Source organism: Notechis scutatus, chromosome 1 (assembly GCF_049901735.1).
Source record: "Notechis scutatus isolate UNSWTSFEM ecotype Mainland chromosome 1, rNotScu1.2, whole genome shotgun sequence".
Classification (NCBI taxonomy): domain Eukaryota; kingdom Metazoa; phylum Chordata; class Lepidosauria; order Squamata; family Elapidae; genus Notechis; species Notechis scutatus.
In genome coordinates, this window is record NC_142009.1 from 171,290,326 (window position 1) to 171,317,353 (window position 27,028).

Below are 27,028 nucleotides of genomic sequence, written 5' to 3' on the forward strand. Positions count from 1 at the left end.
ATCTCGGCTCCCGTCCCTTGCTCCTTACCGCTTCCCGGGTTTGACTTTTTTCGACCTGGGCGCTTCCACCTCACTTCATTCAAGCTACGCGCTGCAGCAGCCGCTCTTACCGCAAGAGCCTCCCCGGCTCCTCTCTCGGAGCACCGGACGGAGTGAGGCAACATGGGAGGAGTAGGGATAGAGGAGGCGGTCACGCTGGACTACAAGATGGCGGCCCCCGAAAGGAGGTCGAGTTGCCCCGCCTCCTCCCGCTTTGCGAGATAACTATCCCGTAAGGAGCTCGCCAAACTGCTTCTGCCACCCGTTGGCTTTGGAACTACGATTCCCATCGTGCAACAGTGGGGCGGGAACAGCTCCTTTCATTCCTCCTCCCCGCTTTGGACCACCCCCCATGCAAATATGAATCGCAGAGCACTATGGAGCTCGTAGTCCCTTAGGTGAGAGGCGCTTTTTCTCCGCCGGTTTGGACTTCTTCGCAGTTGTTCTAGAGGGCGGGACCTGAAGTTTGAGGGGCCTGAGGACCATCGTCGGTCGCTGTGTCTTTAAAAAAGAGCTGGCGGAGGGAGGGCGGCTCTCGGTCTTCCTCACGGTACTGGGGGGCCTTTGCCCCCCCCCCACCTGTGTCTCCGACGGTTCCCGCCGTTGCTCAGTGAGAAGCGGACAAGCAAGGCACACGCGACCCGGATCAACCTAATCCCCTCGGGGGTGATTCTGCTCTGGACTGGAGGAAGCCCAGCGAGGCGCGATGGGGCAGAGTTCCTGGTAACTTTGGGGAAGGTAACACACACGCAAGTTAAAGTCGGGTGTGAAAGAAAAAAGTTGGTGTAAAGTGGGAAGAAACGAGAAAATGTGGAATATAAAGGTGGGACGCCCAAAGTCACCTTCCTGCACAGTTCCTGTAAGAGGGAAAAGATGAAAACTTTCCTAGTTACTTATTCCGGCTGAATTAGTTTTGACTCAGTTGGATGATTAAAGTTGTTGCGACAGAACTTTGGAGATGGAGTCTCGCAATGTTTATGTTGCTTCTTCTCCAGGAGAAAGAAAGGGCTGCCTACGCAAGCAAGCATCAAATATTTAAGGGCTTTGAGTGGATTTTGAAGGTTCTACGTTCATAGTCCTTACTGGAAGGTTAGCGCTTGTATTTGTTAACGTTAAGATGCCTAGCATGACATATCCCTGATCCTATATGCAGCTTGATTGCAAGTATTTTTATCATACAGTAATTCACCTGGCTGCATTTAGCCCAACATATAGTTCAAACGTTTAAGCAGGACTGATAGTTTATCTCTGTGTTATGGAATCCTGCATCTTCCTAATCAGTTTCCACTGATTTGAATATTGATCTTAAGTATCTAGCTTACTTCTGCTGCGTTCCTTCGTCCCTATTTTCTGGTAGGTTGTATTTGTAATGAATTTTTATTTCTGGGGATGGTCAATTGTTCATGATTAATTTTCCCATGGTCTTCTTTTGTTGTACTTGTGTTTTGGTCTGTGACCACAAATAAAGTATTATTTTGGGGGGGATATCTATCAGTGTTTGTTAAAGTTAGAATCTTTTGATGGCTATAATTCCTGACTATTGCTTTTGTTAGCTAAGATGGATGATGTAGTACAGATTGGGAAAAACTTGTAAAATTAACATTTTCATCTTTAAGGCATAAATATTTCTTTTTTTCTGTTCAGTCATGTCTGATTCTCAGACTAGTCCCTGCAATTTTGTTTGCAAGATTTTTTGGAAGTAGTTTACCATTGCCTTTTTCCTAGGTTTGAGTGAATATGATAGCCCAAAGTCAGCTAAGGCGGATCTCCTGATTTCTAGCCTGATGCCTTAACCATTTCACCAAGCTGGCTCTCAAGGCATATGTACACAACTCTTTTTTAATGGAAGAATCTGTGATCTTACAAAGGGGACAATATGGATAAGTTGTAGTCAAAAAGCATGTCAAGATTAAAAACCATGCTTTCTAATACCCTCTCAATTTTTTATACATTGATGGTTTCCAACTACCAGTATTCATTTACTCCCATCTTAGCTAATATTAAAACAATAACTTACAAAAAATCTTTGGCATTTGAGATGATGACTTTGGCATATGTGTGCAAACTGAAGTTTAAAATCTTTCATAATTTTAAAGTCTTAGCATACTCTTATCGTTGTTTAAAGGGAAACCCATTAAAAGAATTGCAGGTCTCTTTGAGAAGAATATTACTGTGTTGTTTGTGATGAAAACAAGTCAATTGATGTAAAAAAAATACAAAATGATTTTCCTAGAATTCATTTCTAGACATGTTTTATAAAATATGTGTCTAGAAAGAAATAATACATTTTTTTAAAAAAATGGTTACTCAATATGTTTGCATGACATGTTAATTTGATGTGCAATCATGAATATACAGTAATTATTCATTCAGTATGTCAAATCACAACCAATTGTACTTCATTTGTTAAGGTTGACAGAGCGTTACATTTTAATAAAAAGAAATGTAATACCAGATCATTATCAGCACTAGAATTAGAAGGGGTGGTGACCAGCTCTCTTGGTGGTGTTAATTTCCCTATTCCCAAAATGTACTTATTTCCAGTTTCTGTCTCATATTCAAAAGTAGCAGAAGAAAGAAACCTTTCTCAATTTAGTTCAGACAAGTGGTGCTATGGTTAAGTTTTGTAAACATTATAAATTATGGGTACCAATTGTGGTTAAGTCACATGGACTGATTTCAGAAATGTGATAGATCAATCTTAATACAGATCATGTAAAGAAATCAAAACCCAATATTCTTCGTTTATGTCAATGTCCTGAAAAGTTTTCTGATATAGCTCTAATAATGCTTGAATATAATTTCAAATATTTTTGATGAATTGTGCTAGGGACCATTAATTTTATTCAGAGCACTATATGTTAGAGGGTTTCTGTGGAGGTTTATAGTCGAAGAGGTAAAGAGACATCTTTGGTTGATACCTGGATGTTGAATGTACTGTAATATTTAATATCTTAATGTTCTATTTCAGAGTAAATGGATTAGCATGATATTTTCCATGAACTAAACAGTTCCATGTCTTGTTTGGTAAGCACATATTTGTTTTAATTTTTGAAATCTACCAGGTGTTAATACACACACATATTGTATTGTATTGTGTTTATTATATTATATTATATTATAATATATTATTGTATTGTATTATATTATATTATATTATATTATATTATATTATATTATATTATATTATTATATTATATTATATTATATTATATTATATTATATTTATTATATTATATTTATTATATTATATTATATTATATTATATTATATTATATTTATTATATTATATTATATTATTATATTATATTTATTATATTATATTTATTTATTATATTATATTATATTATATTATATTATATTATATTATATTATATTTATTATATTATATTATATTATATTATATTATTATATTATATTATATTATATTATATTATATTATATTATATTATATTATATTATATTATATTATTATATATTATTATATTATATGCATGTTGAAAATAGAATAAAATTATTTTGTCCATTTATGGAGCTTTGCAGAAAGAGAGTTATAATTCTGATTCATTTTCCAGAGTGAAAGCTTTTAAATAGAATGTTCTTTGAACTGTAAAATATAGCCCAAAATCGTGGTTTAATGCCTCTTCTTACATCTTAATATACATTAAAATTTATAATATATCTTAATATAATGTTCAGGTTCAGGCTCCACAAGCAAGTTGATATCCCCAACTAAAGATTATAGGGATAAAATTAAGAATTGGAAGAGCCAATTTTTACAGGGTCATAAAAAGGGGTTACTTGGATGACTAAGTCTAGCATCTGTCTTATTTATGTAGCTTTGATTTCAGAGAACTATACTGTACTTAAGTTTTGAAAAAGTGAATTTAATCATGATTTTTCAGAACGGACTCTTAGATGTCCCTAAACCCACCGAGATGATCACATTTCTTACTGTGTACAGTATCGGCATTAATTAAGTATTACTATGAACTGAGGTTGCAGTTTCATATCATAACAGATGAGTATAGATTAGTGAGTTACATTTTAAAGGCTTTATTTCTCTACTTTCAAATATTTTTGTAGGACTGTTCCTGTATTCTACGGACACGAGTTGAATCCATTAGAGTAGAAAAGCAATTGGAAAGCATCAGTAGTCAAGACTTGGTAAGAGAAAAGTCACCTTCCCTTAGCAGAACCAGTATTATGTTTCCTATCACAATCAAGTTTTATACCAGTGGTTCCCAAAGTGGGCAGTACCGTCCCCTGGGGGGGGGTGCTTTAGGGGGTTGCTAAGAGGCAAGGGGGGGGTGCTAAGAGGTGGCAGGGGGCGCTCGAGGTGGACCCCTCTTGGCGCAATTCAGGGGTGGTATTTTGCAGGTAGCTTGGCCGAACTCCTGCCCCTGGGAGTCAAAGCACTGAAGCGCGAGTGGCACGGGAAACTTTGGCCGGGCTCTCAAGAGATGAGAGTGACTCTGGCTGCTTCTCTCCACTAACAGATGGCCACGATATCTGCAAACTGTCAAGCGCTCCTCAAGAGAAATGATTTTGCAGATAGCTTGGCCGAACTCCTGTGCAAAGGGGAGCACAACGTTGTTGCACCTCGCTAACACAGGGGGTGGAGGGAGGTGGCTCATCCCCGAAGCGCCAGAATTGCTCCAGCAGCACAGCCCCGAGGACGCTACTTTGCCTGTACCTGTCACCAAAGAGCGGCAGCCAGAGAAGCACTCCATCCACAGGCTGGAGGCAGCGCTGGAAGGAAAGAGGCGGCACCCAAAGGGGCTTCCACAAAGGGGGAAGAAAACTCTCCCTCTGCTGCTGCCGCTGCTTTTGTCCCTCTCATAAACCCTGCCAGCTCCAGGGTATCCTGTTTGCAGTCCCGCCCAAGGATGCGTCCCCTGCCCCCCATTACGTGTCTATCGGGATCAACCAAGCCCAGCTTCTGGAGTCCTTTGGGGCACCGGGTGTAAAACCGCATCCAGCTGGCCGGCCACTCTTTTGTCTGAAGGGGAGATTCCTGGTTCCTTGTGTTGCCATGTTTTTTTTCTCCCATGGACAGTGGAGGAATCAAGAGTTTCATGTATTTGTGGTGTGGGTCCCTGTCACAAAATCGGAGCCTTTTGGCAAGGCTCTTGTATTTTATGTTACTGGCCCATTGCAGGCTGATAAATATAATAGTTGTGGTAGAGAGAGGTTGTTGAGAGAAAGAGAAATTGTAATATAATGGTAAAATAGTCCATTTTATTATATTGGTTGGAGAGGGGCTTCTGATAATCAAGAAATGCAAAACAGTAAGTGTTTTCCCCTCCTAATCAAGGTGACAGTATTTAATACCTGGGGCAATAAGCAGTAGAAATTCAACAATACAGAATGAACCATTTTATGTGACACCTCACTGTTGATACTTAGAGACAATTTTGCCTGTTAGCGGAGAGAAGCAGCCGGAGTCACTCTCATCTCTTGAGAGCCCGGCCAAAGTTTCCTGCGTCACCGTCAGTCAAAATTCATATTAGTGGTCCACGGGATTTAAAATTATGAGTTTGGTGGTCCCTGAGGTCCAAAAGGTTGGCAACCCTTGGATTAGGCCACACCTTCCTGGGCAGAAAGTAGGTAGATAGGTTAAGGAAGGGATAGAGAGAGAAAAAGAGAGAGAGGGAAAGAGAGAAAGAGGGAATAAGAGAAAGAAAGAAAGGGAGGGAGGGAGAGAGAGAAAGAGGGAAAGAAAGAAGGAAGAGACAAAGAAAAGAAACAGAAAAGGAAAAGAGAAAGAGAAAGAGAAAGGAAGAAAAAGGATAGACAAAGAAAGGGCCGGATGGAAGGAAGGGACAGAAAGAAAGAGAAAGAAAGAAAGAAAAAAGAAAGAGAGGGAGGGAGGAGAAAGTGAGTGAGATATCTATTCCAACCACCTGCTCCAGCAGGGTTAGAAGGGAGAGAGAGAGAGAGTGTGTGTGCGTGTGCGTGCGTGCACATGTGTGCGTGCGCGTGTAAATGGCTGTCAAAACTCCCAAAACAGGGCAAGTAGCTCTGGGGAGGTCAGTCATAAATTAGAACATCTACTAAGCAACCGGCCATTAAACGAGGACCACTTATATTTGGTTTGCCAGTCACATGGCCACCTGGCCACACCCATCCAGTCACATGACCACTAAGCCATGCCCACAAATTAGGCCATACCCACAGAACCAGTTGGTAAGAAATTTGAATCCCACCCCTGGTGGCGGGGCACCGACGGTGAGTTTGTAGCACCAAGGGGCAGTGGACTGACAAAGTTTGGGAACCACAGTTTTATACTGTAATAAAATGTATACTGCCTATTTTCTGTTCATTTTCAGCGATATATGACAAAATATTACTTTCTCCATTTTTGCAAGGAATTGCCTATTTTATTGTAAAAAAAGGAGCAGATCCTTTAAGAATGTGTGAAGCCATTAAACATCTATCCAGTGCAGCTGTATAAATTAATTCAGAGGCTCTCATTCTCATCCCTTTTGCTGAATTAGTTGGTCCTTGCTTAACAATAGTAATCAGGACCGGAATTTCCATTGCTAAGCAATTTTATAACATGACATCATGTGACCACATCACTTGGCAATCCTGACGGTCCCCATTGCTGTTCTTAAGTGAGAATTGCAGGCCATTATGAAAAGACCTCCTCGCAACTTGCTGCTGGCTTCCAAAAACCTAAATCACTGGGGAACCCAGCAGGAAGATGCAAGTCCAAGGCGATTCGCAAGCAGACTGTCAGGCAGGTAAGTCGCTGTTGCCAGGCAGAAGAGGATATGTGGGTGATAGCAGCAGCATACTCAAATAATTTGGGGCCTGGGATTGGTTGTTACAGGATGGGTAAGACTTACTCGAGTGACTTGTGACCTTTTCTCCTGACTTCCCCATTGATTTTGCTTGTGGGAAGCCAGCAGGGAAGGTCATAAATAGTGATCTCATGACTGCTGGGCACTGCAACAACACTGCAAGTGCAAGCAGGTTGCTAGATTTCAATCCTATGACTGTGTGGATGGTATGGCCGCTATAACTTTGAGAACCAGTTGTAAATGCCGCGTATTTAGCACCGTTGCAACTTCAAACAATCACTGAATGAGTGGTCAGTATGTGAGAACTATCTGTATATATTAGAGAATTGGAATTAATACATTTTTTGTCTTCTAGAGTATATAGTAGCACTTTAGATAGGATATATTTGTTAGTATTTTGGTTTTAATGCACTTACATTATATAATATTTTGAGTGAAAATGAATGCCTGGCTTTTTCATGGATTAATTGATGGAGAGAAAGGTGTACCTTAATCTGATCTAGGGTTCTTTAGAAATTAAATACATTGAACTCAATAAAAAAAAATCACACCCCAATTAAAGAAGTTCTTGCCATCAAAAACCAGGCAAAATTAAAAACTAGTTGGTGCTTTTGGAATGATAACTTAGACAGGAATGTTGGGAGATTTTCAAAATTTATGTGAAATGACACCATTTTAAACAATAAAACTTAATAGATATTTTTGCTATTCAGACAGATGAACTTGCTGTATGTTGGGGACAATCAACTCAAAGAGATGAACAGATACCATTGTCCTCTGATGTATCACACTATGATCTCCAGGTGGAGATAGGTAATTGTTTTGTGATGGAAAGACGTTCCTATTTTGTCTTAAGTGAGAGATCTTTAGTCTTTACTTGAACCGAAGATATGGACTAGAAATTTTATCCTTTGCCATATCCTGCCTGAAATATATATTAGTTCTATCTTTATTAATATTTGCTTGTATTTTACAACCTATTTCCATTTAACTTGTCTTGCCTTTGATTTAGTAAGTCTTTATATTGGTCTTTTTTTAAATTTATGGTAGCTTCGTAGTATAAGGATATTATCAAATTGTGCACGAATAATTGTTTTTCATTTGCAATATCTATCACTTCTTTTTTAACCAGAAGAAAATACATGTTTGCATTCTTCTCTGTTGCCTCAGATCCTACATCAGTGAATAAGATGGGAATACTGTCTGTTCATGATGGTATTACACAAGCATCTTTGTATGTAACTAGCACATGGTGCTGGTAATTGGTGTGAAGATATTTATTATGCAAATGAGCTGCTTAAGATTTATTTTAAATGAACTTCAACTGGTAATCCCTATTAAAATACCAGTTTCAATTCTTATTTCATTTTTTGTACACTATTGACTTAAACATTTAGCATGCTATACCAATATTCATTGATCTGTTCTGAATATTTTGTAAATTTGTAAATTGATAGTCTATCATTTGATAGTCACCAGAGCATAATACAGGTTGTCCTTGGTTAAGAACAGCTTTGTTCAGTGACCATTGAAACTTATAAAGGTGCTGGAAAAAGTGGATTTTTGATTGGCCCTCAAACTTATGCCCATCATAGTATCTCCACAGTCACATGATCACAGTTTGGGTGCTTCACAATTGGCTTGCATTTATAACATCCCATGAGCTTCAAAGCTGGTTTCTGGGAAGCAGACTCAATGGGAAAGCCAGCAGTAAGTTGCAATTTGCATTCACATGACACTGTGTTTAATTACTGGGGATGATTCACTTAACAATTGCAGTGGAATTAACATAGTAACTCTTATGTGGCCATGTGAAGTTTCACTTAATGACTTGCTTAGCAACAGTTGCCAGTCCCAATTATGATAATTAAATGAGGACTACCTGTAATCCTCTTTTTAAAACAAAAAAAATGTTTCAACTAGGAAATAGCTTTCAGAATCAGATTGTTGTCTTCTAGTTCAAGTCAGATATTTATGCTTGTTTTGAAAGGTGTCCTTTTTCACAATTGTCCTAAGAATATTTTATTTATTTATATATCATCCATTATTGTATTATTTTATAAATTAATTTGAATGTTAAGTGGTATATGCCTGTTTCTTTGTAGGAAAAGGATGCAACAGCTTAACCTCAATCTACCTCGCCCGTCATATCCCAACAGGAACACTAGTGGCTGTAAGAATTACAGATCTGGAAAGATGTTCTGAAGAACTCTTAAAAGCTTTACAAGTAAACATAATTTTAAATTTGATATATAATGCTTGCAAGGTTATATAAGCTCTATGTAAGGTGATATATAATATCCCCATATTTGTAGTAATTCTAGATATGCAAAGAAATTCGGAAATATGCTCACGCAGAATTAGTTATAGCTTTCTCAAGTAATTTCAGTTTTATATTTCTGACATTATAATGAGCCATCTATTTTTTTTTCCTGATTCAGGGATTGTTTTCAGAACATGAGTGCCTTATGATGAGCTAGGCTAAGAAGAAAGCTAACTGGGTGACCTTGGGCCAGTCACTCTCAGCCCTAGGAAACAGGCAAGATTAAACCACTTTCAAAAAACCTTGCCAAGTAACGTCAGGGACTAGTCCAGGCAGTCATCAGGAGTCAACTGACTTGAAGGCACACACACCTATGGCTAAAACAGTATGGAATATTTCCCGTCTTTTAGATTATTAAAACATTTATTTATTTCTCTAGAATGAGGTGATATTATCCCACTTTTTCCGACATCCACATATCTTGACTTTTTGGGCAGTGTTTACTGCTGGAAGATGGCTTTGGGTTATTTCTCCTTTTATGGCTTACAGTAAGTAACTCTGTTTACAAAAATATATCCTTATTTATTAAATTCCTTCTGCCCATACAGAGCAATTCAGCTTATTGGTACCTAGTTTGTGGAATAGTTATACTTCCAAGTGAGATAATTACTTAAAGAGGACTATTGGGAGTATTTTTTAAAAACAGGGAATTGCTTCAGTTGTGGGCTTTAGAGGCCAGTGCTAATATGATCATGTACATCTGTAATTTTTGTCCAGGAGCTCCTGAGCTTTTTTTGAAACATTGCAAAAGATCAATTAATTTGATCATTCTGATTATGGTAGAAAATATCTGGGCCAGCCCTGACCTTCCTATATTTATAAGGATATTATGAGGAGTTACTACTAAACCTTGGACTCTTTTTTTTTTTTTTTTTTTTAGATTCAGCCAGTTGTCTCTTGAGGACTTACTTCCCTGAAGGCATGAGTGAAGCTTTGATAGGAAATATCCTCTTTGGTGCAATTAGTGGATTGAACTATATGCATCAACATGGTTATATTCACAGGTAATATGAAAGAACTTCATTGGAATCCATCCAATAATTTCAGCTGAAGCTTAAAAAGTTATGTGATTATTTTATTTTATTTATTTTCTTTTAGTAGCATTCTCTGATTAAGATGTATATTGTTACCAAGTATAACAATATATATTTTCATTTCTCATTCTCAGATGGAATTCCAAAATGCTTTAATATATATTAAACTTCCACAAATATTCCAATTATTTTAATATATTGTGTTGAGTATATTAAAATATGAATCTTGAATTGCTAGTCCATGGAATTTTCTGATGAGATGCATGAGTTCCTTCCCTTGGCCTCTAATTGTTAACTCTTAAATTTTAAAAAATATTTGAAGTTTCTAAATATATTTTGAAGAAATGGTACAACAAAAGATAGGACAAAAGGAAAACTTGAGCCATCTGTAAGAGCAATAGCCATAGCACGTAGACTTATGTACTGTTTCACAGTCCTTTACAGCCCTCTCTAAGCTACTTACAGAGTTGGAGTATAGCTAAATGATCTCTTTGAATTGTACAGTTGTTTACAGTGAAGTAATTTGGACGTGTTAAAATATGTAACTTCTGCTTTATAAGGTCTTACATTACCTTACATTATAGAGTTCTAGTAGGTACCCTCAGATGTAAAATGAATATGTTGAGAAGCGAGATCCCTATATGTGGAAAACAAATGTACAAATAAAAAGCATATAATACAATTCTTATAGCCTTATTAAAATTAGAACTCATGCAATACTGTTTAAACTTGCATTTTTTTTAAAAAGGGAGGATCACCAAACTCATTTTGCTATCAAATATTTAGACTCAAAATCTGATTTGCGGGGGGAGAGAAGAGAAGTAGGAAAAAATGTGAAAAAATGGATCACATTAAATTGGAACAATTCCCTTATGTTGCACTGACCAAGGGATAACTCATACACATTTCACATTGTGGGCTTTTTAAAAATCTTCCTCAGTCCTAGAAACATTGAGGGCTATAAGCTGGCTACCATACAGTAACTCACGAACCTTTTCTATTTCACTCTAGCCTAGCCCATCTAGTCTCTCTCCATTTTCTCTCTATGCATGTAACTGTAAGTTGAATCTTTGGGTGTTTAGTTAGGAAGGCTTTGTGGGATGAATTCAGCCCCCAAGCCACTTCATAACCCCAGGCTTGCGGAGAAGTAGAATGAGAAAGAGTTGGTACCTTCTTGGGCTGAGGCCTATTTCATGGATCATTTGAAATTGTCACTTCAAATCAAGGCATCTTTTATATTGTCAGCATTTTTTTCTAGATATATCTTCACAGACTGAAATCTGCTATTTATTAATCAAGAGTAATTCTTAACTAAATTCAAGAATAACAAGAACATAAGCAGTATGCCTCAATTCTCTTTCTGATGCAATAAAGAACAGTATAACCTTTAAGCTATCAAAAATATTATAGCTATTGAAAAGAAACAAACCAACGTATGTGATATATCGGAATCTTAATATGTATTTAATAGGATAGTCTTTCTAGCAAGACAATTGGGTTTTATTAATTTGTTTGTTTGCATTTCAGAAGTATTAAAGCTAGCCACATATTGATTTCAGGGGATGGCCTAGTTTATTTGTCGGGCTTAAATCACCTCTATAGTTTAGTCAACAGTGGACAACAGTTAAAAGCTGTGTATGACTTCCCCCAGTTCAGTACATCTATGCTTCCTTGGCTGAGTCCTGAACTACTAAGGCAGGTCAGTATATATTAGATTGCATTGTCAATGTGCTTTCCTGCTATATATACTGCCTCAGAAATTCATTAAGTATTCTGCACCCTAAAAATAATCTTAATTACGTTGTTTACATTCTTTATAATTTTTTAAACATTAGCATTTAATGTTTTATCTAAAACTATGTATGCACTACAGATATATTGTGATTCCAAGATGTATATTCCATATTGTTTAGAATGGTATCTCTGAATCCGTATATTCCCATGTATCGCTGAAAATTAGGAAGCCTATTGTTATATGTACATAGTAAAATAGTTGTTTTTAATTCCTCTATTTCTGTTGACAAATATATTTTTAGCATTTATTTCCAGCAGAATTTAATTTCCAGTATTCTGGAAAACAAATAAATTTATTGTAGTAATTGAGATGGTCATAAAACCCTTAACACTATCATTATCATATTAAGATTCTTCTATCCAAAGACTTAAAATCTATTTCCTTTATTTCTTTTTCCTTTTCATCATATATATGGAAGAAATTTCCATTTAAAATAGGTGCTTTCCATAGGATCTGTCTATATTCATTTATACATTTTAAATACCTAATATAAGATCCATATATATTGTATGGGCACAATCATGTACACACACATCTAAATGTAAAATACTCTGTCTGAATCAATTCACTTCTGGATGAAGTCCTCTTCACTGAAAGTTTTACATTGCAATATAGTATATCAGTCCAGTTATGGATCAATATTTTTACTTCTCAATCTATATATAATTGTATTATTAAGAGATATTTTAAAATATTTTCCTATTTATGGAAATACTTCATTTTCATTTTCCTAATTGTAGCCCAACACACATTGTCAACATTTGTTCCAGATTTGGGAGAAAGACTATTATTTGGAAAGACCAAATAAAACCAAAAAATATTAAAAAGTTATGATATTTATGTAGTTACTTACCAAGCACATCTAAATTAAAGTAACCGAAATATCTTTACAGTCCCCAAGGCACGTCACAATTTTGGAGCATTGCTAATGATTGGAACTGAATGTTGAAAAATTTGACACTCCCTTTCTGTGTTAAGAATTCTTTTTTAAAAAATTAATGTTCAATTGTTTTATTTGATTCATCTTGAGAAAGCAGTATAAAACTAATTTTATTTTTTTATATCTAGAATGTAAAGTATTCAAAAACACAGTTTTTCCATCTGTATTGATATCAAATATTTTGATGGAAATACAAGAACAAATACATGAATATTTTTTAATTAAAATGGCTTTAATGATAATTTGATTTATTGTGGTATTGATATAGTTTACATCTGAAATCATGAATTCCTTGAACACGAAGATAACTTTTGTGAAATTGTATGTCATTGATATTTAAAATAGTTGAATAGTGTACAGCCTAATTGTATACTGTTTTATTTAAGTTAGACTAACTTATTCTATATGTACAAATAATAGAATTGTACAGGACATGTTTAAATATTTCTCATCCATTTCCTATATGCATTGACAACCTTTGAACAATTGAATTTGCCTGATAAGTGTTTTCTTCTATAGGATACGCATGGATATAATGTGAAATCTGACATCTATAGTGTGGGCATTACAGCTTGTGAACTAGCTAATGGGCATGTACCTTTTCAGGAAATGCCTCGCACACAGGTAAAGCACAAAATCCCTAGATTAGGTTCTTAAGAACCAATTGAATAACTGTTACTGTCAAGAGCATAAGACAGTGATGGCTAACTTTTTTAGCACTGAGTGCCCAAAGCATGTGAGCACAAACCTCCAAAATGCAATGTGCGTGCGTCCCCCCCACATGCGCCCCCCCACATGTGCACGCATCCCCATGTATTCCCCCTGCTCCCATGTATGCGCCCCTGCACATGCGTGCTCCCCCACTTGCACCCCCTGCATGCGCAGTAGAGACCCGAAGACCAGCTGGCCAATGGGAGGCACATGCGCATGCCCGGCAGAGCTGAGCTGGGGCAACAGTTCGCATGCCCGCAGAGAGGGCTCTGTGTGCCACTTCTGGCATGCGTGCCATAGGTTCACCATTACAGGCATAAGGCATCTCTTAATTTTGAAATTTTATGTCCCTAAAGTTTAAATTCTCTCTTAAGAAGTTTAATTCTGAGTAAATTTGGTTTGGTTGTAATGATTTCTCATTTAAGTTGACTGTTTACTTGGTTCGTGCAAAGACGAGTCCATTAAGCATTGGTCTTGAGCATTTGTTAAACTGCCCTTCCTTGGCAGCAAAGTAGTAGGTCATCTACCAATGGAATACCAGTGGAACAGTCTGCCTTCAGAAGTTGTGGGTGCTTCATGACTGGAGGTCTAAGAAGAGACTGGGCATCCACTTGTCTGAAATGGTATAGGGTCTGCTGCTTGAGCAGGGGGTTCGACTAGAAGACCTCCAAGGTCCCTTCTATTCTGACTGACTGGAGTTTAATTCCCAATGAATGCTAAATTGTAGGAAAGGATAAAGTGGCATGTTTTATAACTTTCTGATAAATACTTTTGCAAAACCTTATTATTTAATGCAGCCACAATGTACTATTTTTATGTAAACTAAGACATTGGACATTTTGCATTCATTTAGTCATGGTATTTCTCTGCCACTGTTGCAAAATGACTCCAGTATTTTCTATCTCTTTCTATCAGATGCTGCTGCAAAAACTTAAAGGTCCATCTTACTGTCCTTGGGCTATAAACACTTTTTCATGTGGAGAATCTAGGATAAAAAATTCTCAGTCGGGAATTGATTCTGGAATTGGGGAAAGCATGACACGCACGATGACAAGTGAGAGACTACAGACTCCATCTAAAACTTTCTCTCCTGCTTTCCATAATTTGATAGAATTGTGTTTGCATCAGGACCCAGAACAAAGGTAATGCTTTAAAATAATGTGCAAATTTGAGTTTAATTATTTTAAACTGAAATTAGAGCTGTTTTGAAAGCCTAATTTATATATGAATATCATACAGTATTACCAAATTATAATTGTCAACAGGACATCCATGATTATCCATAATTATCAGATGACCCATAGTATCTCCAGATGGCAACCAAATAATAATAATTATAATAATTATAATTATAATAATAATATTTAAAACAAGAATTTAAAATGTCTGAAATTTCATGAAATTATCAATTTTTGAAATATTTTACTATTCTCATGTAAGTGTTCAGACATTTTAAAAGTCATTTTTACATATGTAGTCTCAGGTTGTTTTTTATGCTAAGATTGCTGAGCCCTTAAGGAGTAATATATGAAAAAATATATGAGTAGATGATTTAACCTACATCTTTCATTCTCCATGCTGAGAGGAATTAATGAGAGCTGGAAAAAATAGATGAACATTTAGAGAGGAACATTTTTTTCTACCCATGACATATGTAGCACCTTAAGTATTTTAAACTATCTTTTATTGAGACAGTAATATTTATGTTTTAGTATGTACTGCTGTGTCAGTTAAAAGGTGTTGATAAAACTATTCATTTTTAATTAGTGTTACAAATTTGAAACTTCATATTTAAAGACCTTGAAAAATATATTTGTAGTATTTTATTTTTAAACTATTAATCATTGTAACAAAGATATGTGGGTGGAATAATTAAAATGGGGAAAATACTGATTCTTCTTTCAATCAACTGATTTTGTAAAAATTGCAAGAGAGTGGAAGTAATTACCAGCTGTTTTGCAAAAGTTAAAAATCTGTTTTTTCCTTCTGGGATATAGGCCATCAGCAAGAGGCCTTCTGTCACATGCTTTTTTCAAGCAGGTGAGTTTTGTTAGATATGCTAGCTGCATAAAATCACTAAGGCTTTGGGTCTAGAAAACAGGTCGGGTGCTGGAAGCTGCAACATCTTTGACTTGAACAGGAGATATTGGTGTGGAGCAGTTTGAGTTTAATATAAAAATTTATACACTGGTGAAACAACGTATTATGCCAAGTGTGATTTGTGTAATAGGCGGTGTCCACTTGTAAGTCCTGTTTAAAATTAAGGTGTTGGCTTTCTGATTTTGATTGGTGAGTTTGATTGGTTATAGAATTGCAATTTAGAGTCTGCAACTTATTTGTTCCAGCTCTTAGTTTTATTTTAAAGAATCATATCCGTGGTAGTTATACTTATATTTGCTTGCCTTGCCCCATCCGCAGAACTGAGAAAGCTGTTGGCATAAACACAGCTATTCTATAGAAACCAGCAATGCTTCTTTCTTTTGAAACACATACCGTAGTTAGGTACAGAGGTGGGTTTGGACCAGGTTGGGCCAACCAGATGTTAAATTTATATCTGGTTCGCCGAACCGGTAGTTAAACCGTCTGGCCCTGCCTACCTCACCCCTCTCCTCCCATGAGTCTCCATATACCTCGTTTTGGATGCAGGTAAGTGCAGGATCTGTGAGGAGGCTCTGGGAGAGCAAAAAACTAGCCTTCTGGAAGTCCAGAAACAGGCCTCTTTTTTTGGCTTCTGGAGGGTCTCTGGACCCAGGGGGAGGCCATTTTCGCCCTCCCAGAGGCCCGAGGGAAGCTTCCGGACCCTGGGGAAGGTGAAAAACAGCCTTCCCAGGTCCGGAAACGGGTCTGTTTCTGGCTTCTGAGCCTCTGGACCCTGGGGGAGATCGTTTTCCCCCTCCCAGAGGCCCGAGGGAAGCCTCCAGATCCTGGGGGAAGGTAATAAAAAACAGCTGTCCCAGACGTTTCAGTAGGCCATGCCCACCATGGCCATGCCCACTCAACAACCAGGCAGCGAACCGGTTGCTGGGATTTTTGAATCCCACCCCTTGTTGGGATTATACAGAATGTTAATGACAAGTATGCCTATTTTATAAAATGTGTTTACGTTGGAATTCCACTACCATAAAATGATTCTTCATTACAAATATGCAATTATTCTGGGAAAGGGGAAAGGAGAGGGCTTATAGCCTAATTCTGGACATACACAATATTACTATATTGCTAATTATAAAAACGCAAGCACCATGGATAATATTCAGTATCACAAGAGCTCAACTGTGATTGTGCAACATAGTATTTAAATTCCTTTTTCTTGCCTAGTCCTCACCCCATCCCCATTATGTAAGGGGTCATTCACATATCTACTGTTAGGATGTTACTCCATACATTTTGTTCAACATAAGAGTTTCCTTTTCACCTCAACCTTTGTTAGCAATTAAGGACAATATAGTTTGCATATATTCTGCAGTATGGATTTTTTGTATCTTTTTGCATAAATGAATTATAATTAATATTCTGTCTTTCACTCCAGGGATCAAGGTAGCCTATGTAACACTCTTACCTCTATTTTTCATTAAATGCAATTATTTACATTCAGGGGAAGGGAGGTAAGCATAAACGTTGGCTAAAGCAGTGGTTCTTAAATTATTTGATCCAATTACTGATTTTTCTTGTCTTAAATGTCATTATCTCCACAAAAAATGCCATACCCCATGGTTTTACACAAGAATCTTGGCAGTGGCAGCCCAAGATTCATCCTTGATTCAAAAAAAGTAATTACAAATTTCCTTATTGAGGATATATACAAATTATCCCCCAGTTTAAGAACCACTGAATTAAAGAATGGCCATTCTTTAATTGAATTTATTTGAATTTATAATGAAATTGCCATCTTTAATAGGGCCTATTGAATGACCTATCTGTAAGAAGCCCTTGATTTTCATAGTCTTTATTAGGAATCACTGTTTCTATGAGCTTAGTTATTAGCAATAACATTTGGGCAACAAGAACTTGAATTATATTTCCATAAACCTCTGAGAAGGTATTCATAATTGTTTTAATAGATGTGTAATGTAAAGTCATTATTCTAATGACTGCCTTCTCAATTTTCAGGTGAAAGAAGAAACAAAGGGTTCATTACTTTCACTCTTGCCTCCTACCATCCAACATAGTCAGTCACAAATACCAATGGTGCATTCAGCTGCTATCTGGAATAAATCTGAATGTAGGTTGCCAAATGAGAAAAAGATATACTGGGAATTTTAGGAATACTAAGACCACATACAGGTGGTCCTTAATTTAAAACCATTCATTCAATGACCATTCAAAATTACAACAGAACTGAAAAAAATGACTTATGGTCCTTGCACTTGCAATTGTTGCATCCGCCTCCTGGTCATGTGATTGCCATTTGTGACCTTCCCAATGAGCTTCTGACAAACAAAGTCAGTGGGGGAAGCCAGATAACTATAGTTGTTCATTTAACAACCATAGCAAAAAAAAAAAAAAAAGTCATTAAATTGGGCATTTGACTTAACAACTGCCTTGCTTAGCAGTGAAAATTCTGGTCCTAATTGTGGTCAAGGATTCCTATACTTCTTTGGAAGATAATGTGATTTACCTGCTGCTTTTGTTCAAAGTTTTTGTTTTGGTATACTTGAAAATGCTAAAGGTTTATACAGATGATGTTATACAGAGGTTTTTTTTCAAAGTGGTATGAGAATCTACTAACTGAATTGCAAAAATATCTATACAATTCTTTATATCTTTTTTATATCTGAACTGTAATAGTAAAACTTTGCTTGCAGTGGCATATGCTATTACAGTACTTACATGCTATTACTACCTTTCCAATATTAATCTGAAATATTGTTTCCATTCTTTATTTAATACATTGTGTTAATCATCTCTTTATCATCAAGTTTATATCAACTATATAGCTTCTTTAAAATATAGTGTCTTTTCCTAGTTGCAAAAGTATCAATGTGGAAATCTCTGAGACTGCTGGATATCTACTACATAATTTTCGGTGGTTGTTGAAGTAGCCAACACTGTAACTTGAAAAAAAAAAGCTGTTTTTAACAGAACATATGTCTTTGAGAGATCAAATTAAGGAAAAAATAATTTGCCAAATAAAAGCTTGAAATTACTTGACTATATACTTAAGAATATTGTTTAATTTTCATAGCTTTAATTGTGGTCTGCTGTTCAGGAAATATATTCATCCTTTGAATAGAAGTAGCCAAAATTTGAACCAAAATTTGTAGGACTGATATAAAAGAGATCTCTATTATTTAGGCAAAGTGACTATTAGCACACTATGACAACCTATATTGTGGAAGGCTTTGAGTTGTGTTCAGTGGTGTCATTCCACTGAAATACAAGTATCTATCAATGGATTGTGATTCATAGCCCATTTCCTTTCCAGTTCTTAGCTCCAGGGTCAGTGAAAGAAAGAGAGGCCTGGTTAATATTACTTATAGCTGTGATGGCGAACCTATGGCACATGTGCCAGAGGTGGCACACAGAGCCCTCTCTGCAGGCATGCAAGCTGTCTCCCCAGCTCAGCTCCGCTACGCATGTGCGTGTGCCTCCCGCCGGCCAGCTGGTCTTTGGGTCTCTGCTGTGCATGCGGGGGGGGGCAGAGTGCAAGTGGCACGGGGCACATGTGTGGTGGGCACGGGGGTAGGGTGCATGTGTGGGGAATGCGTGCACATTCGTGGGGTGGGGAGCGTGCGTGGGAGACGCACGTGCATTGCACTTTGGGGGTTTGTGCACGCTTTGGGCACTCAGTACTGAAAAGCTTAGCCGTCACTGGCTCAGACATTTGGTGGGGGAAAGGTGACTTCTAACTCATCATTTTGTCTTCGTAGCTTTTCTCTTCTGGAGAAGTTCAGTCCTAATTACAATATAAATGAACGGGGAAAAAGGCTGCTTTCTGTGAATAGTACTGTGAATAATTGAATAAAGTAAAACTAAATTCTTATTACCTGTACAGCATACTTTTGGAGATTAATATTATTTTATTAATGATTTTTCAATCATGTACATTCTATTTACTCGTGTAAAAATAGAAATTAGTTTTAAGTATACAACCTTATTTAGCATCGCAGTTGACCTTTTAACTAGGAAACTACTGAAGGAAAATTATGTATTGTCAACCTAATTCTGACAAATTTAATTGTAATAAAATATTATTTAACAAAGATAATTTGAGTGAATGGCACCTTATTTCATGCTCATCAATAGGAGAATATACAATACCTAGCACTGTAATTTGGAAGCCCTATTGTGCTTCTGGAGAAAACTGTGTTGTATTTGTCAGGGAGTTCTAAAACAAAGAATACATATAGAATTTAGTGAAAAAAATTACCAATGTTTTGCTCTATCAAGAAATGTTTATCTTTGTGAGGAATAATCATGATAATTTGTACCATAAGGATACTTTGAAACTTTGAACTTTATGCTAAATCATGTATTTTGTATGGGTGGTCCTTGATTTATGACTAGTCACTTAGCAATTGTTTGCAGTTACAAGAATGCCTGCAAAGCTGCTTACAATCCAATTTTGAGGTTATGATGGTACAACTCACACACACTCATATATCCACAGAGTCATGTGATAGCATTTTGGGTGCTTAGCAATTGGTTCATCTTTACTGCCATTACTGACAGTATCTTGCTGTCACACGACTAGGATTTTTGATGGTTTTTGCCAATTTCCAGTGTTTATTTCAAATTCCAGCAAAAAAGCCCACTAGGGAAAAAACAAGGCTTCAAAAGCAGGGTTTACAGTTGTAGTATTTGCTTAACAATTGCCAAAGAAAATGCTGAAAAATCAGGTTCAATGCTTCAATTTACAACTACCATTTTACAATTCTGCACTCAGTTATGCTTGTAAATTGAGTAGATATTTTTGTCTTAAATGGTTACATTTAATTAATTAAATGAGCTTACAGCAAAAAATTTAAATCTGTTTCCAACTTCAAAATTGGAATTAGTACATTATTTCTTATTTCTTCATTCATGATCAATCTGGATCGATCAGCATTCTTAACAATTTTCCCCCTACGTTCAATACTTTGTATTAAAATACTTTTTTGTGAAAAACAGGTTTGCTCCTAAAAGTACACTATCTTGTCAATTTGTAAATACATCATAAAAGTCACCGTTTTCATTTATCACTTCAACATGATACACAAATTCCTCCTTGAAGTCATAAATAACTGAAAACTAGTTTTGTTCTAAATCTAACCATATATTTCAGTCACAAGCAACTATTTTAGGAGTAACTAAATTGATTTTTTTGATGACCCCTTTGCAGAATAGGAAACAAATTTGGTGTTCACTTTTGGGACATAAAGAGTGTCTAAAACCTTTCCTGGTAGTTTCTTTTCTTGTGACATTTAGTTTGACTTATAGGTCATTTTAATTCTTTTATGTAGTTTAAAGTCTTTTTAATGGTGTGAATTGTTATGGATTAACTTCCATTTCATTATAGATCTTTAAAGAATATGCATACAATTTAATCAAGATGAGGGAAGAGGAAAGGGGAGTCAGCGAGAAATTACATGCAATAAAGAAACTGCCAATTATATAGAACCACACAGGAAAAGTCATTTCAGTGAACATTAACAACTTGTTAATCTTAACTGAGTAGTCATTCAAACATTCAGCACATAGGCTTTGAGTCTATAGATTAACCTTCAAAAACTTTGGTGAGCTCCCCACCACCACCTTTCTATTCAGGCATAGCAATAGCACTTATATAGTTTCTTGGTGCTGTACAGCCCCTAAGCAGTTTACAATGTCAGTATACTGACAATCTGGGTTCTCATTTTAATCTCGGAAGAATGGAAGGCTGCGTCAACCTCATGCCTCATCAAGATTAAACTCCTGGCTGAGTTAGCTCGCAACATTACATTCTAACCACTGCGTAACCACAGCATGTTCCTACTGAACACAACTGTCAATCCTTGATTCTCAGGCCACATTGTGACTTATTAAGAGTAGTGAGAAGGTGTTGTGGCAGAGAGAAAGAAGTAATGCACAACAAAAACCATCTGAAGAATCAGATGATACATGTGCTGTCCTGTGTGATTGGGGATGGCATATATTATATGATGCTTTCCCATCAGTCTTGATTACTGGTGAATACAAGTACATACATTTTTCTGGGCAATATTTTGCACAACTGGTTTGCCTTACCTTCTTTCCAGGGCTGAGAGTGACTGGCCCCAAGTCATCCACTTGGTTTTTTATTTAAGCCAGGAGTAGAACAGTCTTCTACTGGTAGTGTCTATCCCAATGCTTTTAACCATTATATGAAATAAACTCTCGAATGACAAATACGCTCCAGCAAATAAGTAAATAAGCAGCTTCTGTTTTTTTATTATAGTTTCTGTCCATCGGACTTAAGAGGACAACAGCAAATTTAGCTGCTGGAGATAAAATTTAAGAATTGCCACTCTTAGGAAGGTATCTCCTTTAGTTCACATATTTTTATTTATTAGATTTTTACCCTGCTTTCATTATTTTATAAATAACTCAAGGAAACAAATATACCTAATACTCCTCCCTCCTCTTTTCCCCCCACAACAATTCCTCACAGGATTCTTCTGGAGAAAAAGGAGGAAGGAATATTGGGTATGCTCACCACTTTGATTATAAAAGCAGGGGAGAGGGGAGCATTCATTACCATGGAGTCAGATATAATCAGTATTTTAATATTAAACATTTTACAACTTGGGCTGAATAGGTGATGTGAAAGTCCTAGAAGTTTTTAGAATCTGAATGAGGAGGAATAAGTTTAGATGGTAATCCTAGTCAGATGGTTTTGAACTAATTTTGTTTTGGAAGACATCCAATTCTAAGAATATTCCATCTTTGCTTCTGGCCATCAGGAGGTTATGCTTTCGCATACTAAGCTACCTCATAGTGCAAACTTGCAGTTTCTACTCAGACAGTAGGTGTGGATGTGGCCAAGGGGGGGGGGGGGTGATGTATACATCCATCTGATATGCCATATAGACACATTTATAGACGGTGCTTATGTAATTTCCTTAGTGCCAGCAACAATTGGAATGGCATGTTATAAGGCAAATATTGCAGAATTAAAAACCTATTATCTTGATTCAAACAATAACTGAGCAAATAAAATTTGATTAAAGACCATAATATAGGAGTTCCATGTTGGAATCTTAAAACAATAATGTCTTAGCATCCTGAATCAATGAAAAGATTCATAAAAGTTACTCTTTCACTAAATTCTGGACTGTTTAATTCAACTGCATTCAGCAGAGCAAGAAATCATGTTTCAGTCCAGTCATTGATTAGTATGAGTATTGTAGTCCAATAAGTTTCAAAGGCATCAGGCTGGGACAAAAAGGAGAATGGCCTTTTTATTTAAAAAAAGAATAAAAACATGGTTGCTTTAGTAATAATTCAAATAAGTTTTCAAGCTTTCTGAACTAAAATGTACTAAGAGCGTTTTATTTTTTATTATGACCAGGGGAAAATAATAACCCAAAAGCACACTCATAGCTGGTTGAGGATCAGAAGGCTAAGATTCATCCATTATTTGGGGGTCTGGAGTTCTGTCTCAATATTTTGTGGAGAATCTTAAGAACAACTTCCAACTGCTCAGGTGTCATTTTTAAGATTTGATCCTGGTTGTTGAGCATGTCAAATATCATGCCTGCTTGATTTCTTGGAGTCTCCAGTGCAGAAGGAAACGGTCGAGGTGCATCTTTAGACACGAGACCAGCAACATTTGGAGCAGAATTTGATCTTGCTTGGCTGCAGCTCCCTTCTTCAACACCTTGTAAATCAACAAGTGCTCTTTCAATTGCTTTTTCCAGATGCTTATAAGCTTCCAAATCTAAATCTTCAATGGCAATGGAATTCTAAACATTGAAATAAAAATATATATGCATGTATCATCATGATGATAAATCATACAAAGCCCTTTACATAAACTAGGAAGTATCCTTATTGTATCACCAAATTGTGCTATTTTTGCCTTTTCATGTACCATTATCTATCAAACTCATCATATACTAAATATTTGCCTTAGATTAGCTAGGAAAAGCATAATCTTGCATCCTATCTGTGGCAGTACAGTTTCTAGTCTGACAATTTCTAATTCTGAAAGTTTGTCTCCGTGGCATTCTTTCAAAAGTCTGCTACAGAGAGATTTAGATTTTGCAGTTCTTCAGATTATAAATTTAATAAACAGAATTGTTTTGACTAGAACAATTATAAAAAGCACCCATTCTGTAAGAAAACATACTGTCAATTTGCTTGAGAAAACCTTATACAAGTTTTCCTTGTACAAGGAAGTGCTTCCCAACTTGTATTGGAAGAATTTCCAGAATTCCTATCAAGGATCCTTAAATTATAGTAGTTCTAACACAACTAGCAGGACCAAGTGTGTTTTTAAAAGTTAAAACTCCAATATTATGGAGATATTCTAGAACACTAGAAATGATCAGTTGTTATTTTTTGAGAACAAGAATTCTGATCTCACAAGCCAAAAGTTCTGTTCAAATTTTGTTTTTAAATAGTGGCCTGCAGGCCTCACTTACTCTGATACAATGTCTTACACAATGTATAATCTTATAATCTTATACAATGCATTAAAGAATATAATTAATCATCTTCAAGAACAAAATTGATTATGTTCTTACCAATGAATTTGCTTTTGTATGTCCAGTAGTAGGAAATTTAATTGTAGATTTTTCTTGAACAGTTTTTGCTAGTTGTGAATCAGATAAGGCAGCTGTCTTGCTAAATGATTTTTTTTGCTTGATGTCATTATCACGTTTCTTCTCAGGCTTCGGTTTCATGCTTTCCTTTTTTACACCACCCCCAGATAATAGAGTTTTTGAATCCTTCCTGGTTTCTGTCGTGCTCGATTTTTTAGAAGACAACTCACCATGTTTTTTTCCATGTTTTTCTTTTAAAACATCCTTAGATGATCGGCGATGTGCTTTTTCCTTTTTGGCTGAAGGGTTCATCCCTCCTTGCTGTGAGTGATGTAATGCAGCATCCTTCTTTCTGTCAGTCTTCTTGGTTTTGGTTTTGTGATGATACTTGCAAGTTGGCTTTGCTTCTTCCTCAGACTCTGGGTGTAAAAAGAGAAACGTCTGAGGGTTCACTGGAAAGGGAGGCTTGGAAGGATAATTAGGAGATTTGGAAAGATAATTTTTAATTTCAGTTTGGGCTCCAATGTCATGTGCACTCAAAAAAGAGGAAAAGGCAAATGGTTCAGATATTTTCCTCAAGGATTCTTTCTGAGGCTTATTTTGTGATATTTCTTCATAGGACCGTCTCTTCAAATCTGATATCTCTAGATTATCAGGGTAACCTGGCAATCTGTAACGTTCTTTTTTACAAGTGTGTTTCACTTTTTTGCAACCAGATGTTTGGGTTTCTTGGTTTTTTGTTTGTACTTCAAAAATACTGTTTATAAGACCACCTAGATTTTCCTTTTTAAATTTTTCACTTGCAGTTGATGTATGAGGAAGGTTTTCATATGAAGAATGTTTTGCTTTGTCGGATAAATCGACATCACTAACTTTTGAAATGCTTTCAATACTTGAAACAGATGCATCATGATCCATATCCTTATCTATTTCTTTGCTAGTTTTGGGATTGATTGGTACAGGAAGCTCTTCAAAGCTTTTTTGCAAAACAGATGCTAAACCTTTTACTTCTAGTTCCGAAAGTTGTTCTCTTTGGCCTTCTTTCAAGAGTCTGCTGCAGAGAGACTTTAAATTTTGCAATTCTTCTTCAGAAAACCGATCTTGTAGAGCATGAGTTATATGAGATACTTGCTGTACACTTTGTTCTTCTTTAGCTAAATCTGGTCCTTTCTCTGCCCTGAGTGCTGTTTCTTTGGCTACAACTGGAAATACCATTTCGAGTATTTTTTTTAACTCTTCCTGTGTGATCAGTCCAATTTCTGAAATTCTTTCCAAGAGATGGTTTTGGATTTTCCTGTTCAATGCAGACTTTAAATTGGAAATTTCATTCTCTGAAAGGGCCTCAAAAAGATTTTGAATACTTTTGCTTAACACACTGTCATCAAAGCCCTCATTAGATTTCTCCTTCAAGTTCAAGGACAACTTCTGACACACAGTTTCCAGGTCTTCTTTGCTTAATCCAGTTTCTGAAAGTTTATCCTTAAGGTGGTCCTGAATACTTTTGCTTAAAAATGATTTTAAACTTTTTATTTCTGCTTTTAAAATATTTTGAAGGAGAGTATCATGGAGGGAAACATGTTTTTTTATATTAGCTGTTTCGATGCTGAACGGTAACTTTACTCTAATGATTTCTAATGATGTATTTGAGGGTAAGTTTTTTAAATCAAATTTTGGTTCGTTCTCTGGACTAGTTTGGCTTTCAAGAGGAAATAAAATAGGCTCGTGATCATCTTTTCTGCTTTCATATAAATCTGCTTCTGTAGATACTGGCTTGCTTTTGTGACTTTCTTTATTATCTAAGGATTCAGATTTGGAAAGTTCTCTTATATCACTCTCACTTAATGGTTTTATGGTTATTATTTCAGTTTGTGAAGTTACTTCTTTTGATAAAGCTTTCCTGAGCAAATCACTAGAACTCTGGAGAGATACCTGGGTCTCTGCTATCACCATATCTGGAATTATCCCTTTTTCAGACAATTTTCCAATAAGTTGAGCCTGCAAATGTTGACTTACAACATCTTTCAGTTCACTAATGTCTGGTTCTGAAAATGCATCTGTAGTACTAGTTGTTATTTCCTTCAGAGAACATTTCTCTCTGTCATCTAATGGGCTGCTGTCTTCTAATTCTTGGGGTAACTCTGGTCCTGAAAATCTCTCTGCAACTAGGTCTTCAATGTTTTTGCTCAAAAGTGATTTAAGTGCTACCACTTTTACAACTTTATCAACAAGAAAAGTTTCGAGAGAGTTTTTGAAGTAAACATTAACCTGTTTTATTTCTGCTTCTGATAGTTTATCTCCTTGTGGCTTTGATTCAGAAGTTATAATTGATGGATTTGTTTCTCTTTCAGTTTCCACCGCAATTTTTTTATCTTCCTGTTGCAAATCAATTTTTTTTTCAAGGAGTCTTAATATTGACAATTGCTCACCACTTCTGATTAATTTGGGATCTAAGCCATTATCTAATTTTGTCAAAGGCAGACCTGGAGGTGGATCCTGGTCTTCTTGTTCTTTGAAATCAACAGTTGTGTATGCTTTTTCTAAAAGAACAGAATAGTCTATTGTGCCTTTACGAAGCTCCGGTGGTTGTACTTTACAAACACGTCTCAAGAAGGGTTCAAACTTGTTTCTACTAAAAAATGCATCTTGGAACTGCAATTTAAAGACAGAATGGTAG

General features: G+C 36.2%; 2 protein-coding genes across 7 annotated transcripts in view; one reads left to right on the forward strand and one right to left on the reverse strand.

Moving 5' to 3' along the window:
• Nucleotides 1–202: 202 nt before the first annotated feature.
• On the forward strand, nt 203–19,859 carry STRADB (STE20 related adaptor beta). Of its 5 annotated transcripts, none has more exons than XM_087949504.1 (12): nt 203–777; nt 3,011–3,066; nt 4,126–4,206; nt 7,562–7,661; nt 8,954–9,075; nt 9,551–9,659; nt 10,052–10,175; nt 11,733–11,904; nt 13,460–13,564; nt 14,567–14,793; nt 15,649–15,691; nt 17,762–19,859. In XM_087949504.1, the coding sequence occupies exons 2-12, from the start codon at nt 3,055–3,057 to the stop codon at nt 17,912–17,914; spliced, it is 1,248 nt and encodes a 415-aa protein (XP_087805630.1). In that variant the 5' UTR covers nt 203–777; nt 3,011–3,054; the 3' UTR covers nt 17,915–19,859. The 5 variants fall into 5 exon arrangements, with proteins under 5 accessions (XP_087805630.1, XP_087805631.1, XP_087805632.1 ...); XM_087949505.1 differs by having other exon boundaries at nt 203–762; XM_087949506.1 differs by having other exon boundaries at nt 208–898.
• A 3,044-nt stretch (nt 19,860–22,903) lies between these two features.
• Nucleotides 22,904–27,028, reverse strand: part of CATSPERT (catsper channel auxiliary subunit tau) — a 41,061-nt gene continuing 36,936 nt past the window's right edge. For both annotated transcript variants that reach the window (XM_087949487.1, XM_087949486.1), the window contains 2 exons: nt 24,337–27,003; nt 22,904–23,553 (listed from right to left, as the gene is read on the reverse strand). In XM_087949487.1, coding sequence (XP_087805613.1) covers nt 23,218–23,553; nt 24,337–27,003 — 3,003 coding nt within the window. In that variant the 3' untranslated portion in view covers nt 22,904–23,217. The remainder of the gene's footprint in view (nt 23,554–24,336; nt 27,004–27,028) is intronic.

Bases quoted from the DNA above. Each gene is read 5' to 3' on its own strand.
- STRADB (XM_087949504.1), top strand. The intron at 7,662-8,953 runs GTAATTGTTTTG...GTTTCTTTGTAG, and splicing joins TGATCTCCAGGTGGAGATAG to GAAAAGGATGCAACAGCTTA. The intron at 13,565-14,566 runs GTAAAGCACAAA...TCTTTCTATCAG, and splicing joins AGGAAATGCCTCGCACACAG to ATGCTGCTGCAAAAACTTAA.